Raw genomic sequence first — 27463 nt, 5'->3', positions numbered from 1 at the left:
CCTGGGATCATGACCTGAGCCAAAGGCAGAGGCTTAACCCACTGAGCCACCCAGGCGTCCCAAGAGGAGGATTTTAAAAGCTAGGAATATTGCCTCGCATAAGGAGGAAGTAGTAATGGTTGTAGCTTTTTAATTTTTTTTTTAATAGTATTCTTCAGAAGAGGAAGAAGTTGATCTTCAGACAGCTCTTACAGGATATCAGACAAAACAGAGAAAGCTTCTAGAACCAGTGGACCATGGAAAAATTGAATATGAACCATTCAGAAAGAACTTTTATGTTGAAGTTCCAGAATTAGCAAAAATGTCTCAAGAGGGTAAAATTCTTTCTTTGATTAATTGGTTATTTTGGAATGCGGGATGTGCATTGCTTTGCTCAGGAGAGGAAATACTGGATAGGTGTGTGAGTTGATGCATAAGGAGGAGGAATTTGCACGGCTTACTTGAAGAAATGGGAAAGGAAGCTAGACTGCCAGAAGTCATTCTAGAGAGTATGAACATTTGCAAAGATTCAGACCAGTGATGAGTCAATGTAGTTTTGGAAGTATTTTTAAAAATGAGCAAAAATTAGTTTGGCTCTTGTAGTTGAAAATTTTAGGGTTAAGATTACTCTTCATGTGAAGTTACCACTTTAAGTATTGTTAGCCTTTTTCCTTCTGGGGTTTGAGGGATAGGAACCAGCATGAAACTATAATTATGATTGAATAAGGATAATCTGGACAGCTCTTGGCTTGGAGAAAAACTGTATTACCTGTCAATCATTGTTTTTTATTGATGTTCTGATATGAGACATGATAAAAGCCAAGTTATAGAAATGGGAGTATTCCTTTTTGTCCCCAGTTGTAGCACTAATTGTATTAACTGTCTCCATGAGCAGTTCAGTAGTTTGTCCTGTAGCTTTTCTGTTGAATTACCTTTAGTAGCACTAAAAAAAAGATTTAAAGATTTTTAAACTTAACTGTGGCTGATTAAAAAGTAGAAGGCATTAATGGAACAATATTTAACAGCTTTTAATCTGGATTTTGTTTCATAGAGGTCAATGTATTTCGGTTGGAGATGGAGGGCATTACTGTCAAGGGAAAAGGTTGCCCCAAACCAATTAAATCTTGGGTCCAGTGTGGAATTTCCATGAAGATCTTAAATTCTCTCAAAAAGTAAGTGGTTAGCAATTATCTGCATTTTTCAGTGTCTTACTATTTAGAATGGCTCTTTTATACAATTAACTGTTATATTTTTATTCTAATAGGAAAACTTACTATTTTTTTCTTGAACAGCTTTATTGAGGTAGCATTTACATGTTGTAAAGTTTGTTCTTTGAGTTTACAGTTCAGTGATTTTTTAGTATACTTAATGGAGTTAACACAGTCATCACCATAATCTAATTTTAGAACATTTCATTATCCCAAAAAGAGGCCTTGTATCCATTCGTAGTCACACTTCTTATCCTCTCCTAAGCAGCCACTAATCTACTCTCTCTAGATTTGTCTATTGTAGACATTTCCTGTAAACGGGATTGTACTAATGTAGTCTTCTGTGACCAGCTTTTTGACTTAGCATGACATTTTCAGTGTTCATCCACGATATAGAATGCCTCGGTACTTCATTTCTTTTTGGCAAATAATATTTCATTGTACAGACATATCACGTTTTGGAGAACCTTATTATGGAACTTTGAGAGACCCAGAGATCTCACTTCTTACCTTGTCTTACTTTGGTTTCCTTTTTAAGGCATGGCTATGAAAAGCCCACGCCAATCCAAACCCAGGCGATTCCTGCTATAATGTCTGGACGAGATTTGATTGGTATTGCCAAGACAGGAAGTGGAAAGACCATTGCTTTTCTCTTACCCATGTTTAGACACATCATGGATCAAAGGTCATTAGAAGAAGGAGAGGGGCCAATAGGTACAATTTCTTTCATTAAACTGTTTTTTCAGGTAACAACTTTGTTGTCAGTTAATCAGAAAGACCTGATACTGTATAATGTTATATGTAACAATAAAGATGTCTTTATGTACATTTCCTTTATAAATTTGGCACTTTGGGGCTGATTTCCCCTTACCAGCAGGTGGAGTGAGAATCTTCAGAGCTCTGGAGTGACATCTCAGAAGTACAAAAACAGCCTCTCCTGGCACAGCTCAATTTTTAAACTCAGACTCGGCAGGTAGACTCCTCGTGCATCTATCTGTTTATTTATATTGAGGTTTGTGCTTAGGGAGTATCATAGATCACATGGATCAGTGAACTCAACATGGAAGATTGTAGGGAAATATATTTCCTTTTTTAATTTTTGGCCTTAAAAGGCTGTATAGTGCCAGAATTTCATTCAGGATTAGGTCTACAGATTCATTTCTTGATTCATTTGGCAGAGATCTGTTTTGCAAATTTGAGTAGGGTTTTGGAAATTTGTTCAGCTCCTTTCTTGGAAAAAGAGGGCACAATATATTCCTACTCTGCCCCTTCCGTATACCATGGTGGTTTCCGGAAACCGAGGTATGGCTCTGCAGCACAGTGAGTCACTTGATTATCTTTGCTCTGTGATTTGCACTTCAGAAGGATTTGCATTCTTTTCAACCAGGTATTTTCCTGATGGTTGAGTGAGGCATTTAACTCTCATTTATCTTTCTATAGCATGTTCTTAAAATTTACATAAAATTCTCATACACCACAATGTCTGCTGTTTTAAAACTTTTGAAATAGGATTTTCCAAGGTCCGTAAAACAAATAAAAACAAAAACAAAAATTAGACTGAGAAATTTGAATGTTATTGCAGAGGTTAAATTTAACACTTTAAAGCATAGTCTCCAGAATTTCGGTGGATAGTCTTTTGACATATTTATCTTTTCAGCTGTCATCATGACTCCAACTCGAGAACTGGCTTTACAAATTACTAAAGAATGTAAGAAGTTTTCGAAGACCCTGGGACTTAGAGTGGTGTGTGTTTATGGAGGAACAGGAATCAGTGAGCAGGTAGTTACAAAAGGAACATTCACTTTTTCCAGTCTTTTCTTAAATTAAATCATTTAATAATGTGAAAATGATTTGTTTTAGTCTTTTGTATAGCCGTTGCTTTTATACATTTATTTTTTTAGTATTTTCTTGTCAGGGAGTTAGGGAAGGGCAGAGGAAAAGGGGAGAGAGAATGTTCAGCAGGTTCCACGCCCAGCATGAAGCCCAGTGCGGTGCTTGATGTCACAACCCTGAGATCATGACCTGAGCTGAAATCAAGAGTCAGGTGCTTGTCCAACTAACCCACCCAAGCATCCCTCTGTGTACAGTGATTGCTTTCAAAATCTTAAAAAAATATGAGGTGTGACAATAAAGTGAGGATGAATTATGCTAATATTTTATTTTAGGATCTTGAGTCTTTGTAAAAATATTTATTTATTTTAGAGCATGGGTAGAGAGGGACAGAAGGAGAGAGGAAGAGTCTTAAGTAAATTCTCTGCTTAGCATGGAGCCCACCATGGGGCTCCATCTCATCACCCTGAGATCATAACCTGAGCTGAAACCAAGTGTTGGACACTTAACTGACTGTGCCACCCAGGTGCCCAGGATTTTGAGTCATTTTTGTATGTTTGCTTTCCTGTTCCTCTTCGTCTTCCTCTGCTCAAGGAAGGCAGATATTTTTTCCATTCTACTGATAAAGAAATGGCAAGAAAGGTTAGATATGTTGATTAAAGTATTTAGGTTAATAAGACTTGGTTTGTTCTAGACTTCTGATTCCAGACCAGCATTTATTTTCTCTAATTCATATGACATCTTTACAAGGTGGTGATGAGTGTTTTTTGCTGTATCAGTTTTATTTGTATCCTTAAATAATTTCAGCAAAAATTATTTAATTATACCTTTATTTTGTTTTGTTTTATATTTTATTTATTTATTCGACAGACAGAGATCACAAGCAGGCAGAGAGGCAAGCAGAGACAGAGGGAAAAGCAGGCTCCCTGCTGAGCAGAGAGCCCGGTGCGGGGGGTCTATCCCAGGACCCTGGGATCATGACCTGAGTGGAAGGCAGAGGCTTTAACGCACTGAGCCACTCAGGTGCCCCTAATCATACCTTTGTTCACTCTCTTTACTTTGGCATTTCTCCAAGTGTCTTTTTCTTTTTTTATTTTTTATTTTTTTTATTCATTTCCAAGAGAATATGAGCAGGGGGAGGTGGGTGGAGAGGGCCATAGAGAGAGGGAAAAGCAGACTCCCCACTCAGTAGAGATCCAGATGCAAGACTTGATCCCAGGACCCTGAGGTCTTGACCCTAGTTAAAGGCAGATGCTTAACCAACTGAGCCACCCAGGTTCCCCTCTCCAAGTGTCTTCGGAAGAATGACAGTCATTAGATATTTTGCTTTAACTAGAAGGAGGGAAAAAAATGGGTTCTGTGATCAAATAAATTTTGGAAATGTCACATTTTATAGGGTTAACGTAGGGTATTTTTCATTAGGACTTCTTAGTCTTTAATAAGAAATATGTCTTGTGATATTAGAAAAATGGGATAAATTAAGTGACATTTTCTGAACTTATGTCACCACAAAACCTTTTCTGAGAAATAGTTGCTATTGTTAAATAGTTTATGTTTTCTGAATTTATCTTCCTCAGTTGTTTTGATGACAGTTTATTGTAAGAAATGGTATTTAAAAACTTAACTTGATACATGTATAAATATTATATAGAAGTCAAACAAAAGTTTTATGATATCTAACACATTCTGGTTTTTCCATTCTATTTCAATTTTAAAACACCAGTTGTGACTTTTATAATGGTTCACAAATGGAAACAATTCTTAACTTGAAATAATTGGTCTATATACTTGCTTTAATTACTGCTCTCTCATGTTCCTTTCTTAGTTTTGAGGGATTGGGTCAAATTAAAATTGGTAAATGCTCTGATTCTCATTGAGTTCAAAGTTATAGTACCATGTAGTCATGTTGCTGTTTCCTCTTCCTTTAGGAGTGCTCCATCATTCCAAAGAATTAAGCAGGAATCTTTGGAGGCTTCTTTTTTTTTTTTTTAAGATTTTATTTATTTATTTGATAGAGATCACAAGTAGGCAGAGAGGCAGGCAGAGAGAGAGAGGGAAGCAGGCTCCCTGCTGAGCAGAGAGCCCGATGCGGGACTCGATCCCAGGACCCTGAGATCATGACCTGAGCCGAAGGCAATGGCTTAACCCACTGAGCCACCCAGGCGCCCTCTTTGGAGGCTTCTAATCAGACCTTATTGGCTTTACTTTATGGAGCTGTGCAAAGACCCTGGGCAGTATTTTCAGATATGTTCAAATAAATAATAGTGATAAATAGATAGTAAAATTTCATCTTTTTCATTAGATTGCTGAGCTGAAAAGAGGTGCTGAAATTATTGTTTGCACACCTGGTCGAATGATTGACATGTTAGCAGCTAACAGTGGTAAGTCAGGGGTATTTTTTTTTGTTCTCATTTCTCTTTTTTGAATTCTGTACATTTTTGTTAAAGCAGATACAAGAAATCACCAAAGTGTTTTTATATTTCTTCTTAAAGCTGTAATATCTTAAAATTTGTATTGCAGCAAGCTTATTGTTGCAAGTGTTCGTAAGATTATTGCAGTTTAATTTACAACTTCTTTTCAGAACTAACTCCATTTCATCTTTTTAGCCTTTAACATGGATTCTTAATCAAATTTTGGCCTAGCCTTGCTTTTAGCAGCAGTGCGGGGGTGAACTATCTTTTTTTTATTATTATTCTAAACTTTAGACTTTTTTTTCTACAGGAGCTAGTATTTTCTTACAATACTGGATAAATTAAGGTATTGCAGCTTCAAGAAATGTTTTCTTTTATAAATATTGCATGTTTTTTAGCTTGTATGTTGTGCTTTGTTAAATTATTCCCTATCAAAACTGTTACTAAACTGTTGACATTATTTAACTTCTGTGGAGAAAGGCCCTTCAAGATTTATAGAACTGGGCTTCCGAGACGTAAGCCATCCAAGGTAGGTCATTTAATGCTGTTCCCAACTTTGCAGAACTAATGGGGGCTGCAGATGGTGGTATGGAATACTTAATATTAGAAAGCATTTATTTTGGCTTCATTTCTTATTTTTTTGAAGAAAATGCTTTCAAAAGTTTCCATTGCAGTATTCAGTATATACATAGTAGAGTATTAAAAACTGTAAGTAATGCATGTTTTTCATAGCATTCTGCTTGAATTTCTGTATACATTTACTTCTAATTCTCCATGATGTTGGTGAAGTGACATTGAAGTTGTTCGATAAATCTCTGTGCCTGTACAGCATACGAAAAGTTTTGGGTTGAATACTGATAAAATAATCCCTTGTTTTTTCTCAATGCTGCATTGATTAAGTCTCCTGACATTCATCTTGATTAATTTTACCTTTTTCCTTTATCTGTCCTTTTGATTTATATTGAATAACTATTTTATACATGTTTTTGCCAGGTGATTGATTCTTCAGTTGATAGAAATGCTTGTGTTAATCCTTTAGAAAGGCTTTCCTCTGTATGTATTTAGTTTTCTCTGGCTAAGAAGTGCTTTGCAACTATTTAAATCAGTGGGAGTGTTTAATAAAATTGAACTTATATCTTTGTATAGGAAAAAGTATATATGCAATACATTTGGTATTATAGTTTTTATGTAGTACTGTAGTTATCTGAGGATGTTGAATAGCTTCTCATTAATATCTTGACATGCCCATTAGAAGCATCTAACTATATGGAAGTAGTTTATGAATTAATATAAAAAGGAAGTTTTCTGCATCTAAAATAGTTAGCACTGGAACTTGCTTTCCACACATACGCTGTAATCTCTAATATGTTTTTTCCTAGGTGATGCTGTCAGATAATGGCTGATGTGGCTCGATGCTTCATCTCAGTCTTAGTTTTATGATGTGTTTTGGAGAGGGCTGTTTTCTGAATTTTACAGGTCCTTCAGGCCCTATGATGGTATGCAAGAGACGAGTTTGACAAAATAAAGGGCCTCATATACCCATTGTCAGAAAGTACTTGCCATTAGATTAAGATCTTGTAGACCAAAATTTTGTTTCACTGTTTAAACATACCTAACTTACCCCTCTGGTTAAGTCAGGCATTTTAGTTCCCTTTACAGTTTTTTAAGTTCTTGGTAGTCATAAAATGAATTATGACTGATTTTTTAGTTTTTGTTTTGTTTTTATTTTTTTTTCCTCATCTTAGGTCGGGTCACAAATCTTCGAAGAGTGACATACGTTGTTTTAGATGAAGCAGACAGAATGTTTGACATGGGTTTTGAACCACAGGTAATCACTAAATGTTTTAGTGTTTTGAACTGTAAAATAAACCTTGTTAACTACCATGAAAATGAATTGTTCGTATGGTGTCTGAAATTTTCACACACATTTTGTTGTGCTGTTACATAGTAAATTGAGCACATATGGAATTGAAATAGGTATTTATGTTTTGAATTCCTCATAATAGGTTCAGAAGGTATTTATGCAGGCTTTCTGTGTAGGTCTTTTAAAAAAATCATTGGTAAAATTAGAATTGAAGTGCTGGTAATAGAAACTTAAGCTTTCATATTTTATAGTTTTAATTGTCCCTTTTCTTACATGTTTTTAAATATGTATTTATTTTTAAGCTTTTATTTATTTGAGAGAGAGAGAGTACAAGTTGGGGGAGGGATACAGGGAGAGGGAGAAGTAGGCTCCCCACTGAGCAAGGCACGAAATGTGGGACTTAATCCCAGGACTCTGGGATCATGACCTGAGCTGAAGGCAGAAGCTTAATCGACTGAGCCACTCAGGCACCCTCGTTGTCCTTTCAAATAAATTCCTTTACTTCATGCTTTTAATTACTTCATGATCAATATAGCACATACTGTTTACATTTTCCAAATGTAAAAATGAAGGCCCAGAGCATTTATTTACTTTAGATTTTCTTATTCCTCATACACACTCTTTGTCAGATACAAAATTTCAGTGATAAAAACTTAGAGGGAAACATGTTAAGAGGTAGTATTTTTAATTTTTAATTAAATTTTTTTTTTTTTTAAGATTTTACTTATTTATTTGACAGAGATCACAAGTAGGCAGAGAGGCCAGCGGGGGGTGGGGCAGAAGCAGGCTCCCTGCTGAGCAGAGAGCCCCATGTGGGGCTTGATCCCAGGACCCTGAGGTCATGACCTTAGCTGAAGGCAGAGGCTTTAACCCACTGAGCCACCCAGGCACCCCAATAGTATTTTTATTAATGAGATAAGGAATGTAAGTTATCAGTGTGCTATGGATGCAAAAGGAAAAAAAAAAACTGCGTTAATTGAAGTGGAGTATGAGAAAGGGACACCGGGCGCCAGGGTGGCTCAGTTGGTTAAGCGACTGCCTTCGGCTTAGGTCATGATCCCGGACTCCCTGGATCGAGTCCCGCATTGGGCTTCCAGCTCCGCCAGGAGTTTACTTCTCCCTCTGACCTTTTCCCCTCTGTGCTCTCTCTCATTCTCTCTCTCTCTCAAATAAATAAATAAAGGAAAAGGGGGGGGCACAGTTAAAGTGGTCTTTAGTCTTTTCAGTTTATTCATGTAAGTCTCCAGAAATGTATTGCCTGTCATAGTGTGTGTGTTTAGATTTAGGGAACACAATCTAAATGAGGTACAGAAGAGTGCATAAGAGTAAACAGGACCATGTGAGAAATAGTTTAAGAAAAGAGGAATATTTAGGTTGGAGTAGACGACTTGATAGCATCCTTTAACCCTTTGAAAAATGTCTGTCACTTGAAAGAATCATTGAGGAGTAGACCTGGGACCCACTTGGGAAGTTAAATGAAGCGGTATCTGAGCATAATGTGAGAAAAGGTCTGGATAAACATTACTTGGAGATGAAACAGGTGATGTTGGGAAGAGGGCAGATACTGAATATGCTTTTCATCCACGTCTTTTGGTAGAGGCACGGTGGTCCATGTGTGGAAAGAGAGTAGGGAAATTGATGAATCAGTTGGAGGATGGAATTAGATCCATTTAATGTTTGTCCAACTGCCAGGGAATCTTAGACTTTATGGTAGTGTTTAAGTTAGGTGTGGTGATGGGGCCTTTCTGGTCTATCAATTAAGCTTTGCCAGAAAGAGGTCAAACATTTTCCATTGGTACGCAGAGTGTGAATCATCTCTTGCCCTTAGTGCTTACATCTCCCTAAGTACCTGAGGGAGAAATGCTGAGTGATAGTTTCTTGCTCACTAAAACCTGTTGAAGAGAAGAAATTTTAAGAGTAAGTTAATGATTATTTTGTGAGCTGTAGTGTAGATTAAAAAGTGTTGGGTTGAGGTCAGTGCCACAGACCACTGTTGGGGTGTAAAGCAAATAAAGACACTCACTTGTGAATCAAAGCTGGTGCTGGTGAATGCACATCTGCAGACTGTCTTCTGTCTAGAGAGGAGTGGGCAGGCGGTATACCTCCAGACAAGATTCAGTACTGAAGAAAATAATGAACATGGGGAAATAAATCATGGCCGCTGAATATATATATCTTTCTGAGTATAAATGTGCAGTAGATGTACACTTTGTGCAATGACATGGGCGAAAGTTACAGGACTCTACTTTTCCTCATTGACGTGTGAACAGGCTGGCAGGCAGAAAGGTGTTCGGCCAAATCTTTGTGTGTTGTTTTAAATTTAACTCTTTTAGTGCCAAAAGAGGAGTTTTTAGTATGACGGATAATAGGATTTCTTTTCTTTCCTTTTTTTTTTTTTTTAAGATTTTATTCACTGGGGCACCTGGGTGACTCAGTTGTTAAGTATCTGCCTTTGGCTCAGGTCATGATCCCAGGGTCCTGGGATCGAGCCTTGCATTGGGCTCCCAGCTCAGCAGGAAGCTCTTTCCCACTCCCCCTCCTTGTGTGCTCTCTCTCGCTGTCTTTATCTTTCTGTAAGATAAATACATAAAATATTTATAAAAGGAAGAAAAAGATTTTATTTATCTGAGAGAGAGCTGAAGGCAGATGCTTAGCCAACTGAGCCACTCAGGGACCCTGGATAATTGGATTTTTTTTTTTTTTTTTTTTTTTAATAATAGGATTTCTTAAGAAGACCACAAGTAGTAGAAGAGTTTCCCTGTTTTTTAAACCTTACTGTTTCTTTTTAAACTTACTGAAGAAAAACTTGTACTTATTAGTGGACATCTTCCTAAGGGCTACAACACAATGTGAAGAACTCCTTTTGGAACCAAAGGCAGTGGAAAAGTAGATTAGGAATCCATTTGTTCCTGATCTGAAATTAGAGTCTATTAAAAGTAACATTTGACAAGATATTAAAAAGCAATTCTCCATGAGAAATTGCTCCATAGTTTCTGGGGTATGTTCTTTTTTAATTTAGTAAAAATAAGGAGTAAGAGAAGAAATTGATTATATAAGGAAATTAATCTTTAGCTTACGTTAGCCACTGTGGAGGATATATACTTTGGTGAAAGTATGTAAAAAATAATACTCGTCCTGTAAAAAAAATCATTACTTACGTGTTCTGTTTTTATTAACAAAGATAAGAATGTTTTAATTGGCCTAAACTTATTCATGCCTTTGTCTAATACAAAATGAAGGTCCTCAGGATTCTGAAGAGGTGTAGTCCAGGTTTTCACTTTCTTTCTTTCTTTTTTCCTTTTTTCTCTCTCTCTTTTTTAGGATTTATTTATTTGAGAGAGCAGGGGGAAGGGCAGAGGGAAACAAATCCCAAGCAGACACCCCGCTGAGCACAGAGCCCAACTAAGGTCTTTATCCCACGACCCTAAGATCATGACCTGAGCTGAAGCCAAGAGTTAGACGCCCAACCAACCAAGCCACCAAGGCGTCCCACCGAGCTTTCCACTTTCTTAAAAATACCAGTCACATAGTAAAATGAGAGAGTAAATGTGCTTGTCAGTTGCACACTATAAAGCACCGTGCTTGCATCAGTCATCTTAAGGAGCTCACTATCTCATAGGAGATTACTTTAACTTTGAAGGCTGTCTTCAAATTGGTATCAAAATTAGATAGATGTTTAGATACCTTAGCATCTCTGAGCCTCTCTTTTGAGGGCACCTATGAAATATTGGTGGATAAGCAGTTACTGAAGAATAACATGGCTACTACATAAGGAAATTGAGGTACTGATAAAAGACAGATTTTTGAAAACTTATTTTTAAGTCTAATGTAATACTTTAGATTAGAGGAAGCAGATTAAGGGATGTAGTTACATTTGACTGGCCCTCCCGTGCCCCTCTCCATGCCCCAAGTTTTTATGATCTAGTCCAAAAAAAAATTTTTTTTAAAAGATTTTCTTTATTTATTTGACAGACAGAGATCACAAGTAGGCAGAGAGGCAGGCAGAGAGTTAGTGAGGGGGAAGCAGCTCCTTGCTGAGCAGAGAGACTGATGCGGGGCTCCTGGGATCATAACCTGAGCTGAAGGTAGAGGCTTTAACCCACTGAGCCACTCAGGTGCCCCTAGTCCAGGGTAATTTTTACCAACATAGATACCAACATCTCAAGGACCCTGTTTGTGATTTAAAAATTGGGTTTAGGTTGTTTACATTGGTGAGTAAATAAATTACTTTCTTGAGGATAAAGAGAAGCATTGCATATCATCAAGAGAAGTATAAGACAGAATGTGTAAGTCTTTTAGAATGTCTCTAAAAAGAGCATATGCCAATGATCAGGAGTTGAATCAACAAAAAGTGGAAAAACTGCCAACTTTTATAAACGTTAGTGACTGAACTGATGACCTTAGTTTTAGCTTATGAGTGTGAAAGGAGAAGTTTATAGATTTACTTGGCAGACCACAGCTGACTTGAAGTATCTGTGTAGTGTGAGAGAGGAAACATTGAAACTTTCAGGAACAGCTATTATAACAGCTTTTAATCAGTAGCTCCCAGTATGATAGCTCCCAATCTTATAGTCAAGCCAGTGGAAACACAGACCAGTCATCATTGAAAAGGTGTGTGAACATTAGGATCATTCTGTAGCCATCTTCATGACTCTTAAGCAGTAATAGTCATAAGGCAAATCTAAGCTCCCATGTGTAGTGCACTGTTCTAGGAAGCACAGGGTTTGTAGCTTATTCAGGAAGCTTTCTCTGTACTATGACGAGAAAAGGAGTTAGGTTTGATTCTCCAGAAAACCTTTACCCTTTGATACTGGCTTTTCTGAAAATGCTGAGGATGAATGGTTACTTGTGAATAGTCTAGGAAGGCAGGATGTGTATTATTCTTTGAAGAGATTTTCAAGGCCTCAGTGGGGCTTTAATGTGAATTTTTTTTTTTTTTTTTTTTTAATTTATTTATTTGACAGACAGAGATCACAAGTAGGCAGAGAGGCGGGCAGAGAGAGAGGAGGAAGCAGGCTCTCCGCTGAGCAGAGAGCCCGATGCGGGACTCGATCCCAGGACCCTGAGATCACGACCTGAGCCGAAGGCAGCGGCTTAACCCACTGAGCCACCCAGGCGCCCCTGAATTTTTTTTTTTTTTTAAGATTTTATTTATTTGACAGATCACAAGTAGGCAGAACAGCAGATGGGGGTGGGGGAGCAGGCTTCTCGATGAGCAGAGAAGCCCCACCTCCCCCATGCAGGGCTAGATCCCAGGACCCCGAGATCATGACCGGAGCCGAAGGTAGAGGCTTAACCCAGTGAGCCACCCAGGAGCCCCTAATGTGAATTTTCTGATCCTTGTTCTCACGTGAGAAGTTGAGACTAAATGAGCAGTTCTTTGACTTAAGATGATCAGATATCTGGGAGTCACAATGCTTTGTATGTAATGTCCTAAAATTTGCAAACATTGAGGACCATTGTATGAGTTTGCAATGATATTACTACCAAATTCATGTTATCACACTTAGCATGGTTAATGATTGCTAATTTTCATTAATATACTTCAGTCATTCTGAAAATGTTGTCATTTTATGTAGAAAATTCAAGAGAAGCATTGCAGGTAACATGACACAGAAACTGGGACCTGAGTAAAGTGAGAAATTGAGCCGTGGGGATATTTGTTAGAAAAGTGTTACAGGCAAAGCACCAGTACAAATGCCATGATGTGGGAGCTTGCTTGGCCATGTCCCCAGCGCAGAATAAAGAACGGGGAATGTGGTATGAGAGAGGAGGGGATGAGGACAGAAAGCTGTACTGATGGTGTGAGCATGGTGAACATATAAGACCCTGTACAGCTGGGGTAGGAATTTGGGTTTTGATTTATTTTTTTATTTAAAGATTTTGTTTATTTATTTGACAGAGATCACAAGCAGGCAGGGAGGCAGGCAGAGAGAGAGGGGGAAGAAGGCTCCCTGCTTGAGCAGAGAGCCCGAAGTGGGTCTTGATCCCAGGACACTGAGATCATGTCCTGAGCCGAAGGCAGAGGCTTTAACCCACTGAGCCACCCAGGTGCCCTACATTTTTAGTCTTAATGGTTACACGTGCACAGAGGTTTAATGGTACCCTTTCTATACTTCTCTTCAATCTCTTAGCTGATTATTGTGGTATTCTACTTCTCTAAATAGTGTGCTTTTATTTCTCCTTTTCATTTTTCTGTTTTTTATATTACTTAATGACTTCCCATGGGGGAATGTAATTTCTTGTTTCCCTTCCTCCTGTCACATTCTTGCATCATTTTCATCCTTTATTTTTTCAGTAGATTTATGTTGTTACTTTAATTGAATCCGTATATAACATTATGGCAATCTAAATGTTATTCAGAGCTGGGCAGTGTATTAAACTGATTATTTTAAATTTCTTCTATACCTTTTTGTTTTCTCCAGAGATAATTGTCTTTTTATGTTTGTTGACTGGATTTCTATGTATTTAAAACTAATTAAATGCCAAACTCTATTAGTTACATAAATCTATCAAGTAGTTGAAACACGTCAAGTTTTCTGTTTGTTTCATCTTCCTTAAGGAGTTTTTTCAGAGCCTGTTGACCTGTTTTAGTCATGGTTTGTTGTTTTCCCTGCTTGAAATACAGCTGCTGTCCTGGGATCCATCATTCTGGGACCAACAAAGAGTTCCCCTTTGCTTCTCACCTTGTTAGGTCCCCAGAGATCTATAACCCAAGAATAGATCTTTTCTTAAATTATTATTTTTTTTAAACAGAAGGCTTCATGAATTTCTGTGTCATTCTTGCATTAAAGGGCCATACCAATCTCTGTATCTTTCCAATTTTTTTTAGTAAAGTTGTTGCTAAAGCGAGCACTTAAGTAATTAATTTTAAAAAATTGTTTTTATTCAAGAATAATTAGTATATGGTATTATATTAGTTTCAGGTGTACGATATCCAAGTGTACAATATTCAGTACAATATTACTCAGTACTCATCCTGATAAGTGTACTCTTAATCCTCTTCACCTATTTCATCCATCCCTACATCTGCCTCCCCTCTGTTGACCACCAGTTTATTCTGTTTTTAAGTCTGCTTTTTTTTTTGTCTTTTTTATTCTTTTTTTGTTTGTTTGGTTTCTTAAATTTTACATATAAGGAAATCATATGGTATTTGTTTTTGTCTGACTAGCTTATTTTGCTTAGCATTATACCCTGTAGGTTCATCCATGTCATTGCAAATGGAAAGATTTCATTTAAATGACTTTTTTTTTTTTTAAGATTTTTATTTATTTATTTGACAGAGAGAGATACACTGAGAGGGAACATAAGCAGGGAGAGTGGGAGAGGGAGAAGCCGGCTTCACGCCAAGCAGGGAGCCCAATGTGGGGTTCAATCCCAGGACCCCAGGATCATGACCGGAGCTGAAGGCAGATGTTTAATGACTGAGCCACCCAGGCACCCCTAAATGATGCATTTAAGAAAAAAATATTTTTTTAAGATTTATTTGACAGATTGAGAGAGACAGTGAGAGAGGGATCACAAGCAGGGGGAGTAGGAGAGGGAGAAGCAGGCTTCCTGCTGAGCAGGGAGCCCCATGCAGGGCTCTATCCCAGAATCCTGGTTTATGGCCTGAGCTGAAGGCAGATGCTTAATGACTGAGCCATCCAAGTGCCCCTGAATGACACATGTTTAAAGATTGCCTATATAGGATTTGTGTCCTCTGAGTTGCTTTTCTCTTTGCTTTGGTTTCTAAATTCTGTAGATGTCTGGGAATCTGTAATTTTCTACTTATGTTAAAATTCAAAGCTCTCTGTGCCAGAGCAGGACTTACTCTTGAGTTTCAGTGTTGTGATCTGGTTGGGTCTTTCTTTTGGAAGGGGAGTATCTTCTGCTTGTCTGTCCCTGGAGAAAAAATGGGCAGTCTTCTGCCTGGAATAGGAAGGTCTGTCTCCCGTTTTGGGTTGGGAAGGAGGCCCTGAGGGAGAGGTGGGAGTCTCAGCATCAAGCATTATGTGTTTACTTAATGCTTTTCCTCTTAGGATGTTATCCTTGGTTCATCCAGTCATGCTCTTGTTTTAGTCTCTCCAGAAGCTAAACCTTTCGTGTTGGCTAGGATGAGAGAAAGGTCCATTGCCTGGCTAAGTAGCAGTTGGGTGGAGGTCCGGTGATTTGATTCCTTTTTTATTTTTTTTTTAATGCTTCTTAAGCAGACCTTGTATCAATTCACCTTCTTATTTTGGCGCCCCACCTTTCACCTCCATGTGGGAAGAAAAGCTTTGTTCTCAGTTTTTCCTCACTGCTAGCATGGGATTCTGCTTTCTTGAGGTTGATTAATCTAATACCATCTTAAAACATTTTTATTGCTTTTTGTTTTGTTTTACTGGCAAATAAAGGGGTATTTACATACCATAAAACTCATGCTTTTATTTTTTTAAAGATTTTATTGATTAGAGAGAGTGTGCATATGATTAGAGAGAGAGAGTGTGCCTGTGAGTAAGGAGAGGGAAAGAGAATCCTAAGCAGATTCCCAGCTGAGCACAGAGCCTGGTTCAGGGCTTAATCTCATGATCTTACAACCCTGAGATCATGACCTGAGCCAAAATCAAGAGCTGGAGTCTTAACTGAGTCACCCAGACACCTCTCCCTTCTTGCTTTTTTAATCTTTTTCTGTATGACAGTACATTTGAAAGCTTTAAATTAAACAGACTAAAAAATAAGAACAGTGCAATAGATTAATTAAAGAAATCAGATTTTAATTTTCCCATAAGGAAGCCACCAGTTCCTATGTTATTAGCAAGTTCTACCAAATATTCAAGGAATAACTATATTCCTAATCATTTCAAAGTATGAAAAAGGATGAATACGCAACAGTTTATAAGATCATTGTAATCTTTTTTTTTTTTTAAGATTTTATTTATTTATTTGACAGAGTCACAAGCAGGCAGAGAGAGAGGAAGGGAAGCAGGCTCACTACTGAGCAGAGAGGCCAACTCAGGGCTCGATCCCAGAAGCCTGGGATCATGACCCGAGCCGAAGGCAGAGGCTTTAACCCACTAAGCCACCCAGGCACCCCTGTAATCTTTTATTTTTAAAAGGGCTCTCAGTCCTCATTATATACCATAAAAATTCACCTGTTTTAAATGTATAATACAATGGTTTTTAGTGTAATACTCATTTGTGCAGCTATTACCACAATCCAGTTTTATTTCTTTTAAATCCAGTTTTAGAACATTTCCGTCACCAGAAGGATGCCTCATGCCTACTTTTACTCATTTCCGGTATTCACCCCAGTCTGAGGCAGTTGCTGATCTACGTTGTATCTTTATAGATTTGTCTTTTCTGGACATTTCATATAAAATTCATGTATTACATATCTAACTTATTTTATTCAGCATAATGTACTTGAGGTTTGTCCATCTTATAGCATATCTTTCATTGCTGAGTGGTTAGTATTCTGTCATAATGATGTATATCATATTTTGTTTATCCATGAACTGTTTGATCAGTATTTTGGATTATTTCCACTTTTTGGCTGTTACGAATGATGCTGCTGTGAATATTTGCTTACAAGTGAACATATGTCTTCATTTCTACCAAGAGGTAGGATTTCTGAATTGTGTGGTAACTTATGTTTAATTTTTTAAGAAACTGTCAGACTTTTCCGTGGTGGCAGTTTCATTTTATAGACCAATATAATATTGGTATCGCAATCAAACAAGGTATATTTTAATGTACAATGATGCAGAACCCCTAAAAATTATATTAGGGAGCCAAATATAGTAATGCTTATAATAATAAATCACATTGACATTAGTATTGTTTAGATGCAAAGGCTAGTTTAATATTAGAAAAATCAACTAAGAGTCACCAGGGTGGCTCTGTTGGTTAATCACTGACTCTTGGTTTTGGCTCAGGTCCTGATCTCACAGGTCCTGAGATCAAGCCCTGCAGTGGGCTCTGTACTCAGTGGGTAGTCTTGAAAATTTTCTACTTCTGTCCCTTATTTGCACACACTCTCTATCTCTAAAATAAAATTGGGTCACCTGGGTGGCTCAGTTGGCTAAGTGTCTGCCTTCTGCTCAGGTCGTGGTCCAAGGGCCCTGGAAATCAAGCCCCATGTCCGACCAGCTTCCTGCATAGCAGGGAGTCTCCTTTTCTCTCCCCTGCCCCCTTCTGGTGCTTATGCTTTTTCTCTCTCATAAATAAATAAAATCTTTAAAATAAAATAAATCTTGTCTTAAAAAAAGAAAAAAACAAAATAAAAAAGTATAATCCACCCTATTATTAGAATAGAGGAAAAAACCATACTGTTATCTAAAATGTGGAAAAGGCATTTGATAAAATTTCATTTATTTTTATTTTTTAAAAGATTTTATTTATTTATTTGACAGAGGGAGAGACAGCAAGAGAGGGAACACAAGCTGGGGGAGAGGTAGAGGGAGAAGCAGGCTCCCAGCTGAGCAGGGAGCCTGATGTGGGGCTCGATCCCAGGACTCCAGGATCATGACCTAAGTCAAAGGCAGATGCTTAATGACTGAGCTACCCAGGTGCCCCTAAAATTTCATTTATGATTTAAAAATTCAGTAGAGGTGGGTAGGAGTTGGAAGAGAGATAGTTGGAATAATCCAGATAAGAGATGTTTAAGTTTAGGGAAGGAACCCAGGATTTCCAAGTGCCTTGGGTAGGACTGCTCCTTTCACAGATTTCACATCATTGATTGGAGGGAAAATGTCCTAGAATTCTGTGTATTCCTGGCAAGACCTTTATCCATTCCAATTTCCAGTTTCTTACCACTCTCTCCCTGATCATTACTTCTATTTTTCTATTTTTCTGGTTTATACCAGGCATCTCAAGAATCCTAGAGGTACCTATATCCTACCCCTCAACAGTATGTCAGCCTTCGTTGTTCTCTGTGTTCCTGTTGCTTATATCAGTCTTTGACACATAATGTATTTATCTGTCCACCTTCCTTCGAATACAAACTCCATGAAGACAAGGTTTTGTCTGTTTTTACTGCATATTGTAAGCACCTAGAGCAAATGCTTTATGATACAGTAGCTCAACAAAAATGTTTTGAATAACTGACAGAAAACAGTGATACCAAGGGAGAATAGTTGTATCCCAGATAAAGTTTTTTTTTTTTTTTTAAGATTTTTTATTTTTTTATATTTTTTATTTAACAGACTGATCACAAGTAGGCAGAGAGGCAGGCAGAGAGAGAGAAAGGAGTAGGAGGCAAGCTCACCTGCTGAGCAGAGAGCCCGACGTGGGACTTGATCCCAGGACTCTGAGATCATGACCTGAGCCGAAGGCAGAGGCTTTAACCACTGAGCCACCCAGGCGCCCCCCCAGATAAAGTTTTCAGATTGAGAATACTGAATTTGTTGGTGGATTGGGTGTTAGATAGTTGAGAGAGAGAGGTAACAGATGGCTCTTAAATATGTGAATAACTGTAGTTCCCGTTCTTAGGAGGGGGTAAACGGAACAAAGAAAATTATGGGTTAAAATCAGTTATTTGAAGGTAATAATTTTAAAAATCACTAAATGTTCTCAAAATTTCCTTTTTATGTGTGTGTCGGGGGTTATTTTTATTTATTTATTTATTTGTTATTTTTTTTTTAAGATTTTATTTATTTATTTGACAGAGAGAGATCACAAGTAGGCAGAGAGGCAGGCAGAGAGAGAGAGGAGGAAGCAGAGAGCCCGATGCGGGACTCGATCTCGGGAACTTGAGATCATGACCTGAGCCGAAGGCAGCGGCTTAACCCACTGAGCCACCCAGGTGCCCCTGTTATTTATTTTTAAAAAGTTTTTATTTGTTTGAGATAGAGAGCACCAGTGGGGGAGCAGAGGGAAAAGCAGGCTCCCTGCTAAGCAGTCTTGATCCCAGGACCCCAGGATCATGACATGAGCCCAAGGCAGACACTTAACTGAGCTACCTAGGTGCCGCTTTTTTTTGTTTGTTTGTTTTTAAAGATTTTATTTATTTGAGAGGGAGAGGCAGACTCCCCACCGAACAGGGATTCTGTTGCAGGGCTTGATCCTAGGACCCCAAGATCATGACCTGAGCTGAAGGCAGATGCTTAACTGACTGAGCAACCTAGGTGCCCCTTTTCTTTTCTTTTGTGTTCTCTTTTCTAAGGTTTTATTTATTTATTTGACAGAGAGAGACATAGCAAGAGGGGAAACACAAGTAGACTGAGTGGGAGAGGGAGAAGTAGGCTTCCTGCTGAGCAGGGAGCTGGATGTGGGGCTCGATCCCAGTACCCTGGAATTATGACCTGAGCCAAAGGCAGATGCTTATCGACTGAGCCACCCAGGCACCCCCAGGTGCCTGTTCTATTTGGTTTTAACATCATACGATTTTTGGAGACTATACTCACCATATTTATTTGCAATGTGTTTTTAGGTCATGCGCATTGTGGATAATGTCCGTCCCGATCGACAGACAGTTATGTTTTCAGCTACTTTTCCCAGAGCTATGGAGGCTTTGGCTCGCCGAATCTTGAGTAAACCCATTGAAGTGCAAGTTGGAGGCAGGAGTGTGGTTTGCTCAGATGTGGAACAACAAGTGGTGAGTACAATCTTTAGGAAATCCTCAGTTTCCTGAATGTTTAGGCAGTATGTGATCCTTTGGGGATCACTGTGATGAAGGCAGGTAATTACCTAATCTTAAATAGGATACAGCTCAGCCATTAATATTTTATCTGATAAACTTGAATAAGCAGTTCCTTGGAATAGCATGTTTAAAGATTTTATTTTTTATTTATTTATTTGACAGACAGAGACCACAAGTAGGCAGAGAGGCAGGCAGAGAGAGAGGGAGGGAGGAAGCAGGCTCCACACCAAGCAGAGAGCCCGACATGGTGCCTGATCCCAGAATCCTGATACCATGACCCGAGCCGAAGGCAGAGGCCCAACCCACCAAGCCACCCAGGAACCCCGCAACAACATGTTTAAAATGCTCTTTTTAGTTCCTCCCTTTAGAAGAGATGGGACTGGTGGATGGAAATATCATATACCTATTTTATTCTTTAGTTAATAGGATGTGAAGTCAAGAGGCAGAGGGAACTAGATGATGGTTTACTCACATTGGCAAGTCCCTTCTCTCAAAGTTAGACTTTTTTTGTGTGTTCTGTTTTACTGGTTAATTGGTTAAAATCAACATTTTACTTCCCATTCCTAAAGATATAGCAAGATGTTGTCATTTAGCCATTTGTCACAAATAAAATAAATATTTTTGCTTAAGAGATATATCTGCATTTTTACTCCCATTAACTTGGTACAACTTGATATTTTCAGATTGTGATTGAAGAAGAAAAGAAATTCTTGAAGTTACTTGAGCTTCTTGGCCATTATCAAGAATCAGGATCTGTCATTATATTTGTGGATAAGCAGGAACATGCTGATGGTCTTCTGAAAGATTTAATGAGAGCATCTTATCCTTGCATGTCTCTTCATGGAGGTAATGTTTAGTGAAGTATCTGTTGAGTAGTTAATTTGGCCAAGCACTGCTGTGTTCTGAATGATAATATTTACCATGTACTGTAATTTAGAGCCAGATTTCTTACCATCTATCTCAGTTTTATTCACAACTCTATGGGGAAGTTCAGTATTATTGTTGTTCCATCTTAGAGATATAAAGGAAAGAAGACATTGGTTTGACCAAACCATGTAGCCATTAATCAGATAAAGAGAAATTGAACTTAACATTTCTGTTTCATATTAAATCCTTTCCATTGTGCCATGCTACATAGAATTTTCATGATTTACATTAGACCTTTAATTGAAAAAACATTTCTGTTTTTTGTTTTTTTAAAGATTTTATTCATTTATTTGACAGACAGAGATCACAAGGAGGCAGAGAAGCAGACAGAGAGAGGGGGGAAGCAGTTTCCGTGCCAAGCAGAGAGCCTGATGCGGGGCTCGATCCCAGGAGCCTGGGGTCATGACCTGAGCCGAAGGCAGAGGCTTAACCCACTGAGACACCCAGGCGCCCCAGCATTTTGGTTTTGATGTAACATTTCCATTGTTAAATGTATGTGGGACTTATCTGGTGGTCAGTGGCTTTGTAATCAACCAGCCCAAAATTTAGTGGCAAATGTCATTTATTTATAAATCTGCACTGCGGGTGTAGCTCAGCACATATTATCTAGTTTCTGTTTCATGTTGTATCTACTGGGGTGGCTTAATTGGGACTGGGGGTCCATTTCCAAATTGCCTTAACTTAGGTGGCTGGCGTGTTGGCCCTGGCTCTTGACTGAGCTCCGTAAGGCAATTGGCCAGGGGTGCTGGTCAGTTGTCTGCAAAGGGTGCTTCCCTTTGCAGACCTCTCCGTGGGACTACCTGGCTGGAAGGCAAGGACCAAAAGCTGATTAGGCCAGTTAAGGATGGTACTGGGAATTGGCAGAACTTTCATTTTCACAATATTCTGTAGGTCAGAATAGTCCCAGGACTGGCTGAGATTCAAGGGGATAGAGGCATAGACTCCCAGTTCTTGATACGAGGGTCATTCCCTATGCAGAATAGTATATACAATAGGCCATACTTCTGCTATCATCTTTGAAAAATACAGTCTACCATACCATATGTCATTGTGGATGTAATTAAAGGAGCTTTGAGTTACTTTGACGGTATATATTTGGTTAACTTTTAATGTTTGAAAATACCTCATATTTTCCCTTTTTTTGGTTACTGGGATAAAATATACATTATGTAAAATTTACTGTTTTAACTATTTTTAAGTACATAAATCAGTGGCATAATTTTCTGTGAGGCTTATTGATGTTTTATCATGTATCAGAATTTCTTTTTTCTTTCTTTCTTTTTTTTTAAGATTTTATTCATTTATTTGACAGAGAGAGAGAGAGCACAAGTAGGCAGAGAGGCAGGCAGAAGGAGAGGGAGAAGCAGACTCTCCGCTGAGCAGGGAGCCCAGTGTGAGGCTTGATCCCAAGGCCCTGGGATCATGATCTGAGCCAAAGGCAGATGCTTAACTGACTAAGGCACCCAGGTACCCCCAGAATTTCTTATTTTTTTAGTAAGTATTTTAATTCTAGTATAGTTAACACAGTCTGTATTACATTCAGTTGTATACTATAGTGATTTAGTAATTCTACACATCACTTAGTGCTTGTCGTAAATGTACTCTTAATTCCCATCACCTATTTCACCCTCCCCCCCCCTTCCACATCTCTAGGGGTAACTCTCAGTCAGTCTGTGCTCTAGTTAAGAGTCTGTTTCTTGGAGCGCCTGGGTGGCTCAGCGGGTTAAAGCCTCTGCCTTTGGCTCAGGTCATGATCCCAGGGTCCCGGGATCGAGCCCCGCATCGGGCTCTCTGCTTCGCAGGGAGCCTGCTTCCTCCCCTCTCTCTGCCTGCCTCTCTGCCTACTTGTGATCTCTGTCTATCAAATAAATAAAAAAAATCTTTAAAAAAAAAAAAAAGAATCTGTTTCTTGTATATATGCATACATATACCCTACATCTTTTTTTTTTTTTTTTTTAAGATTTTATTTATTTGACAGAGATCACAAGTTGGCAGAGAGAGGAAGGGAAGCAGGCTCCCTGCTGAGCAGAGAGCCCGATGCGTGGCTCGATCCCAGGACCTTGGGACCATGACCTGGGCCAAAGGCAGAGGCCTAACCACTGAGCCACCCAGGCACCTCACACCCTACATCTTTATCCATTCATCTATTGATGGATACTTGGGCTGCTTCCATATTTTTCTTTGATTATTTATTTATTTCTGAAATTATTTATTTATTTACTTGCATATTTGTTTGTTTGTTTGTTTGTTTTGACAGAGGGAGACACAGTGCAAGAGGGAACACAAGCAGGGGGAGTGGGAGAAAGGGAACAGGCTTCCCACAGAGCAGGGAGCCCAACACAGGGCTCAATCCCAGGACCTGGGATCATGATCTGAGCCGAAGGCAGATGCTCGCTCAGTGACTGAATCACCCAGGTTCCCTTGCTTCTGTATTTTAAATAATAGTGCTATAAACCTAGGCATGCATATGTCCTTTTGAATGAGTGTTTTTGTATTCCTTGGGTAAATACCCAGTTGTGCTATTACAGGATTGTAGTGTAGTTCTATTTATAAGTTTTTGGGTAACCTCTATACAGTCTTCCCACAGTGGCTACACCAATTTGCATTCCCCCCAAGAGTGCTTGAGGATTCTTTTTTCTCCACATCCTTACCAGCACTTGTTGTTTCTTGTGTTGTTGATTTTAGCCCTTCTAACACGTGTGGAATGATAGCTCATTGTAGTTTTTATTTGCATTTCCCTGATGAGCAGTGTTGAGCATCTTTCCATTTGTCTCTTGACCATCTAGATGTCTTTGAACAAATGTCTGTTCATGTCTTCTGCCAATTTTTTTAAAATTTCAATTCAATTAACATATAATATATTAGTTTCAGGGGAAGAGCTCAGTGATTCATCAGTCTTATATAATACCCAGTGCTCTTTACATCACATGCCCTTCTTAATGTCTGTCACCCAGTTACCCCATTTCCTCTCTCCCCTCCCCTCCAGTAATCCTCAGTTTGTTTCCTATGATTAAAAGTCTCTTATGGTTTGTCTCCCTCTCTGACTCAATCTTGTCTCCTTCTCTGACTTCATCTCCCCTCCCTCTCTGATCTCCCTTCTCCTATGCTTATCTGTTTTGTTTCTTAAATTCCACATATGAGTAAGAGCATATGGTATTTGTCTTTCTCTGACTTTATTTTGCTTAGCGTAATACCCTCTAGTTCCGTCCACATGGTTGCAAATATGTTTCATTCTTTTTGATGATGCTTAACCGACTGAGTCACCCAGGTGCCCTTCTTTGTTTTATTATTATTTTTTTAAAGATTTTATTTTTAAGTAATCTCTTTGCCAGTGCGGGGCTTACATTTACAATCCCAAGATCAAGAGTTGCACACTCCATTGACTGAGCTAGCCAGGCTCAGTTGTGTTTTTATTTCACTTGCCTCAGGAGATGTATCTATGAGAATGTTGGTTTGGCTGGTGTCAGAGAGCCTGTGCTCTCTTCTAGGATTTTTATGGTTTCAGTTCTCACATTTAATTCTTTAACCCATTTTGAGTTTATTTTTAAGTATGGTGTTAGAAGAATTTCCTTTTTGTTAATGCTAAGTAATAGTCCATTGCATGCATATACCACATTTCCTTTTTTCATTCATCTATGGATGGACACTTGGGTTGTTCTGCCTTTTGACTTCTGTGAATAATGCTACTTTGAACACTGGTGTACAAGTATCTGTTGGAGTTCCTGTTTTTATTTCTTTTGGGTGTATAGCTGCAAGTGGAATTGCTGGGTCATATGGTAAGTCTATTTTTAACTTTTTGAGAAACCACCATGCTATTTTTTTTTTTAAAGGATTTTAAATCTTTTTTTTTTTTTTTTTAATTTTATTTGACAGAGAGAGAGATCACAAGTAGGCAGAGAGGCAGGCAGAGACAGAGTTCGGGGAAGCAGGCTCCCTGCTGAGCAGAGAGCCCGATGCGGAGCTCGATCCCAGGACCCTGAGATCATGACCTGAGCTGAAGGCAGCGGCTTAACCCACTGAGCCACCCAGGCGCCCCCCACCATGCTATTTTTTATAGCCGTTGCTCCATTTTGTATTCTCACCAGCAGTGCTGTAGGGTCCCAGTTTATCCATAGCCTGTCCAGCACTCGTTTTTCCTTTGTTTCTTTTAAAGATTTTATTTGGGGTGCCTGGTGGCTCAGTGGGTTAAGCGTCTGCCTTCGGCTCGGGTCATGATATCAGGGTCCTGGGATCGAGCCCTATATCAGGCTCTCTGCTTGGCAGGGACCCTGCTTCCCCCTCTCTCTCTGCCTGCCTCTGCCTACTTATGATCTGTCTGTCAAATGAATAAATAAAATCTTGAAAAAAAAATTTTTTTTTTAAAAGATTTTATTTATTCATTTGACAGAGAGAGAGAGCTAGAGGGCACAAGAAGGGGGAGCAACAGAAGTAGAGGGAAGCAGGCTTCCCACCAAGTAGGGAGCCCAACATGGGGCTCAGTCCCAGGACCAACATGGGGCTCAATCCCAGGATCATGACCTGGCAGATCAAAGGCAGATGCCCATCCATCTGAGCCACCCAAGCGTAGCTTGTTATTTTCTCTTGTTTTAGTAATAGCTCTGCTTGTGAATGTGAAGTAGTATGTCATTTTGGTTTTGATCTCCATTTTTCTAATGACTGAGATTGAGCATCTTTATAGGTGCTTATTTGGCATTTGTACATCCTCTTTGGAGAAATATTCTAGGCTTTTGCCCATTTTTTATTTTTTTTTATTTATTTTTTTTTTTTAAAGATTTTATTTATTTATTTTACAGAGAGAGATCACAAGTAGGCAGAGAGGCAGGCAGAAAGAGAGAGGAGGAAGCAGGCTCCTGCTGAGGAGAGAGCCCAATGCGGGACTCGATCCCAGGACCCTGAGATCATGACCTGAGCCGAAGGCAGTGGCTTAACCCACTGAGCCACCCAGGCGCCCCTTGCCCATTTTTTAAAGATAACTTGTTTATTTGTTTATTATTACTATTTTTAAAAGATTTTATTTGTTTATTTGACAGAATTCACAAGTAGGCAGAGAAGCAGGCAGAGAGAAAGGAGGAAGCAGGCTCCCTGCTGAGCAGAGAGCCCAATGTGGGGCTTGATCCCAGGACCCTGGGATCATGACCTGAGCCGAAGGCAGAGGCTTTAACCCACTCAGCCACCCAGTTGCCCCGCTTTTGCCCATTTTTAATGAGTTTTTTTTTTTCTTCCCCAATTGCCAAGTTGTAGGATTTCTTTATATATTCTAGATAGCAGTCCCTTATCAGATGTACAATTTACATATGTTTTCTCACATTCTGTGGATGTCTTTTCACCCTCTGGGTAGTCCTTTGATGCACAAAAGTCTAAATTTTGAAGTCCTGTTTATATATATTTTTATTTCCTTTTTTTTCTTTAAGATTTTATTTAGAATTCATAGTTGTTCTCTGCAGGAGGGTTGGCCCAATAAATAGTTTCTCCTTCATTGAGGGAAATGTATGTTTTTTCTTTTTCTTTTTTTGTAAGATTTTATTTATTGATTTGAGAGAGAAGGAGAGTAATCATGAATGGGGGGAGGGGCAGAGGAATAAGCAGACTCACAGCCTCAATGCTGGACTTGATCTCAGAACACTGAGATCATGATTTGAGCCAAAGGAGATACTTAACCCACTGAGCCACCCAAGAACCCCAGAAATGTGTTTTTTCTGTAAGTAAGGACATTTTCCTCCATAATCCCTTGTCTGTACTTCTCTTGTCTCTTTTTGTCAGAATTGCATCACATGGTTATGCCTAAATCATTCATAAGCAAACAGAATGATTAATGGTTCTTAAGGTATTGTACTCCTGTGGGTCTCAGAATTTCAGAGGTTCATGAGACCACAAGTATTTGTGTAATAATCTCATTATGTGCTTTGCCTTTTCCACTTTCATTCCATTAGGAGTGAATAGAGTAGTTTTCTAAAGGCTTCATGGCATGTTATATTGCTCCAGATCGGATGCAAAAGATACAACATGCAACTGTCCTCTACTAAGCCAGACATTAAAGAGATTTACAAAGTTGTGAAGCATCTTAATAAATTACTCTACTATATCAGAATGGTTATTTTCACAAAAATATTATCAATTGTAATACATAATTGCTTTTTAAAATTTTTTAAATAAGGTAATAACTACTTAAAAATTTTTCTCCATTCTGGTTTCTTTCTTTCTTTTTTTTTTTTTAAGATTTTACTGATTTACTTAAGAGAGACAAAGAGTATGAGTGATTGAGGGGGTAAGAGGGAGAGGGATAAGCAAATTCAGCCCCCTGAGAGTGGAGTGTGACACGGGGCTTGATCCTAGGACTCAGATTTTGAACTGAGCTGAAGCCATATACTTAACTGACTGAACCACCCAGGTGCCCCAGTTAGAGTTTCTAACACATTAAATATAGATAGAGATGACTTATGTAAAGTAAAACTCTCTGAGTTTGATCTTTATTAATTTTAAGACTATAAAGGCAGCCTTAGCGCAGAAAGTCTGAGGGGGATTCATTCACATCCTACTACTGAGAATTAGGCTCAAGTCTGGTTTGATATACATGACCGTGTGTTGGGTGGATATTTGAATGAAATTGGGGTTATGTTTAAAAGGAAGAGGGTTGGGGCACCTG

General features: G+C 38.7%; 1 protein-coding gene across 5 annotated transcripts in view; it reads left to right on the top strand.

Moving 5' to 3' along the window:
• The window catches only part of DDX46 (DEAD-box helicase 46), a 70598-nt gene that overhangs the window by 22033 nt on the left and 21102 nt on the right, over positions 1–27463 (top strand). For all 5 annotated transcript variants that reach the window (XR_006605366.1, XR_006605365.1, XR_006605364.1 and 2 more), the window contains exons 8-15: positions 149–314; positions 1031–1151; positions 1726–1901; positions 2845–2966; positions 5320–5398; positions 7174–7256; positions 19684–19848; positions 20577–20739. Coding sequence is in view for 2 of the 5 variants with exons in the window: in XM_045075494.1 (XP_044931429.1) it covers positions 149–314; positions 1031–1151; positions 1726–1901; positions 2845–2966; positions 5320–5398; positions 7174–7256; positions 19684–19848; positions 20577–20739 (1075 nt within the window). In the remaining 3 variants the exon portion in view is untranslated. The remainder of the gene's footprint in view (positions 1–148; positions 315–1030; positions 1152–1725; positions 1902–2844; positions 2967–5319; positions 5399–7173; positions 7257–19683; positions 19849–20576; positions 20740–27463) is intronic.

Source organism: Mustela putorius, unplaced genomic scaffold (assembly GCF_011764305.1).
Source record: "Mustela putorius furo isolate JIRA1106 unplaced genomic scaffold, ASM1176430v1.1 tig00000145_pilon_pilon_pilon, whole genome shotgun sequence".
Lineage (NCBI taxonomy): Eukaryota > Metazoa > Chordata > Mammalia > Carnivora > Mustelidae > Mustela > Mustela putorius.
The sequence above is the reverse complement of the archived record's forward strand: the minus strand, read 5'-3'. Positions and strand labels throughout refer to the sequence as shown.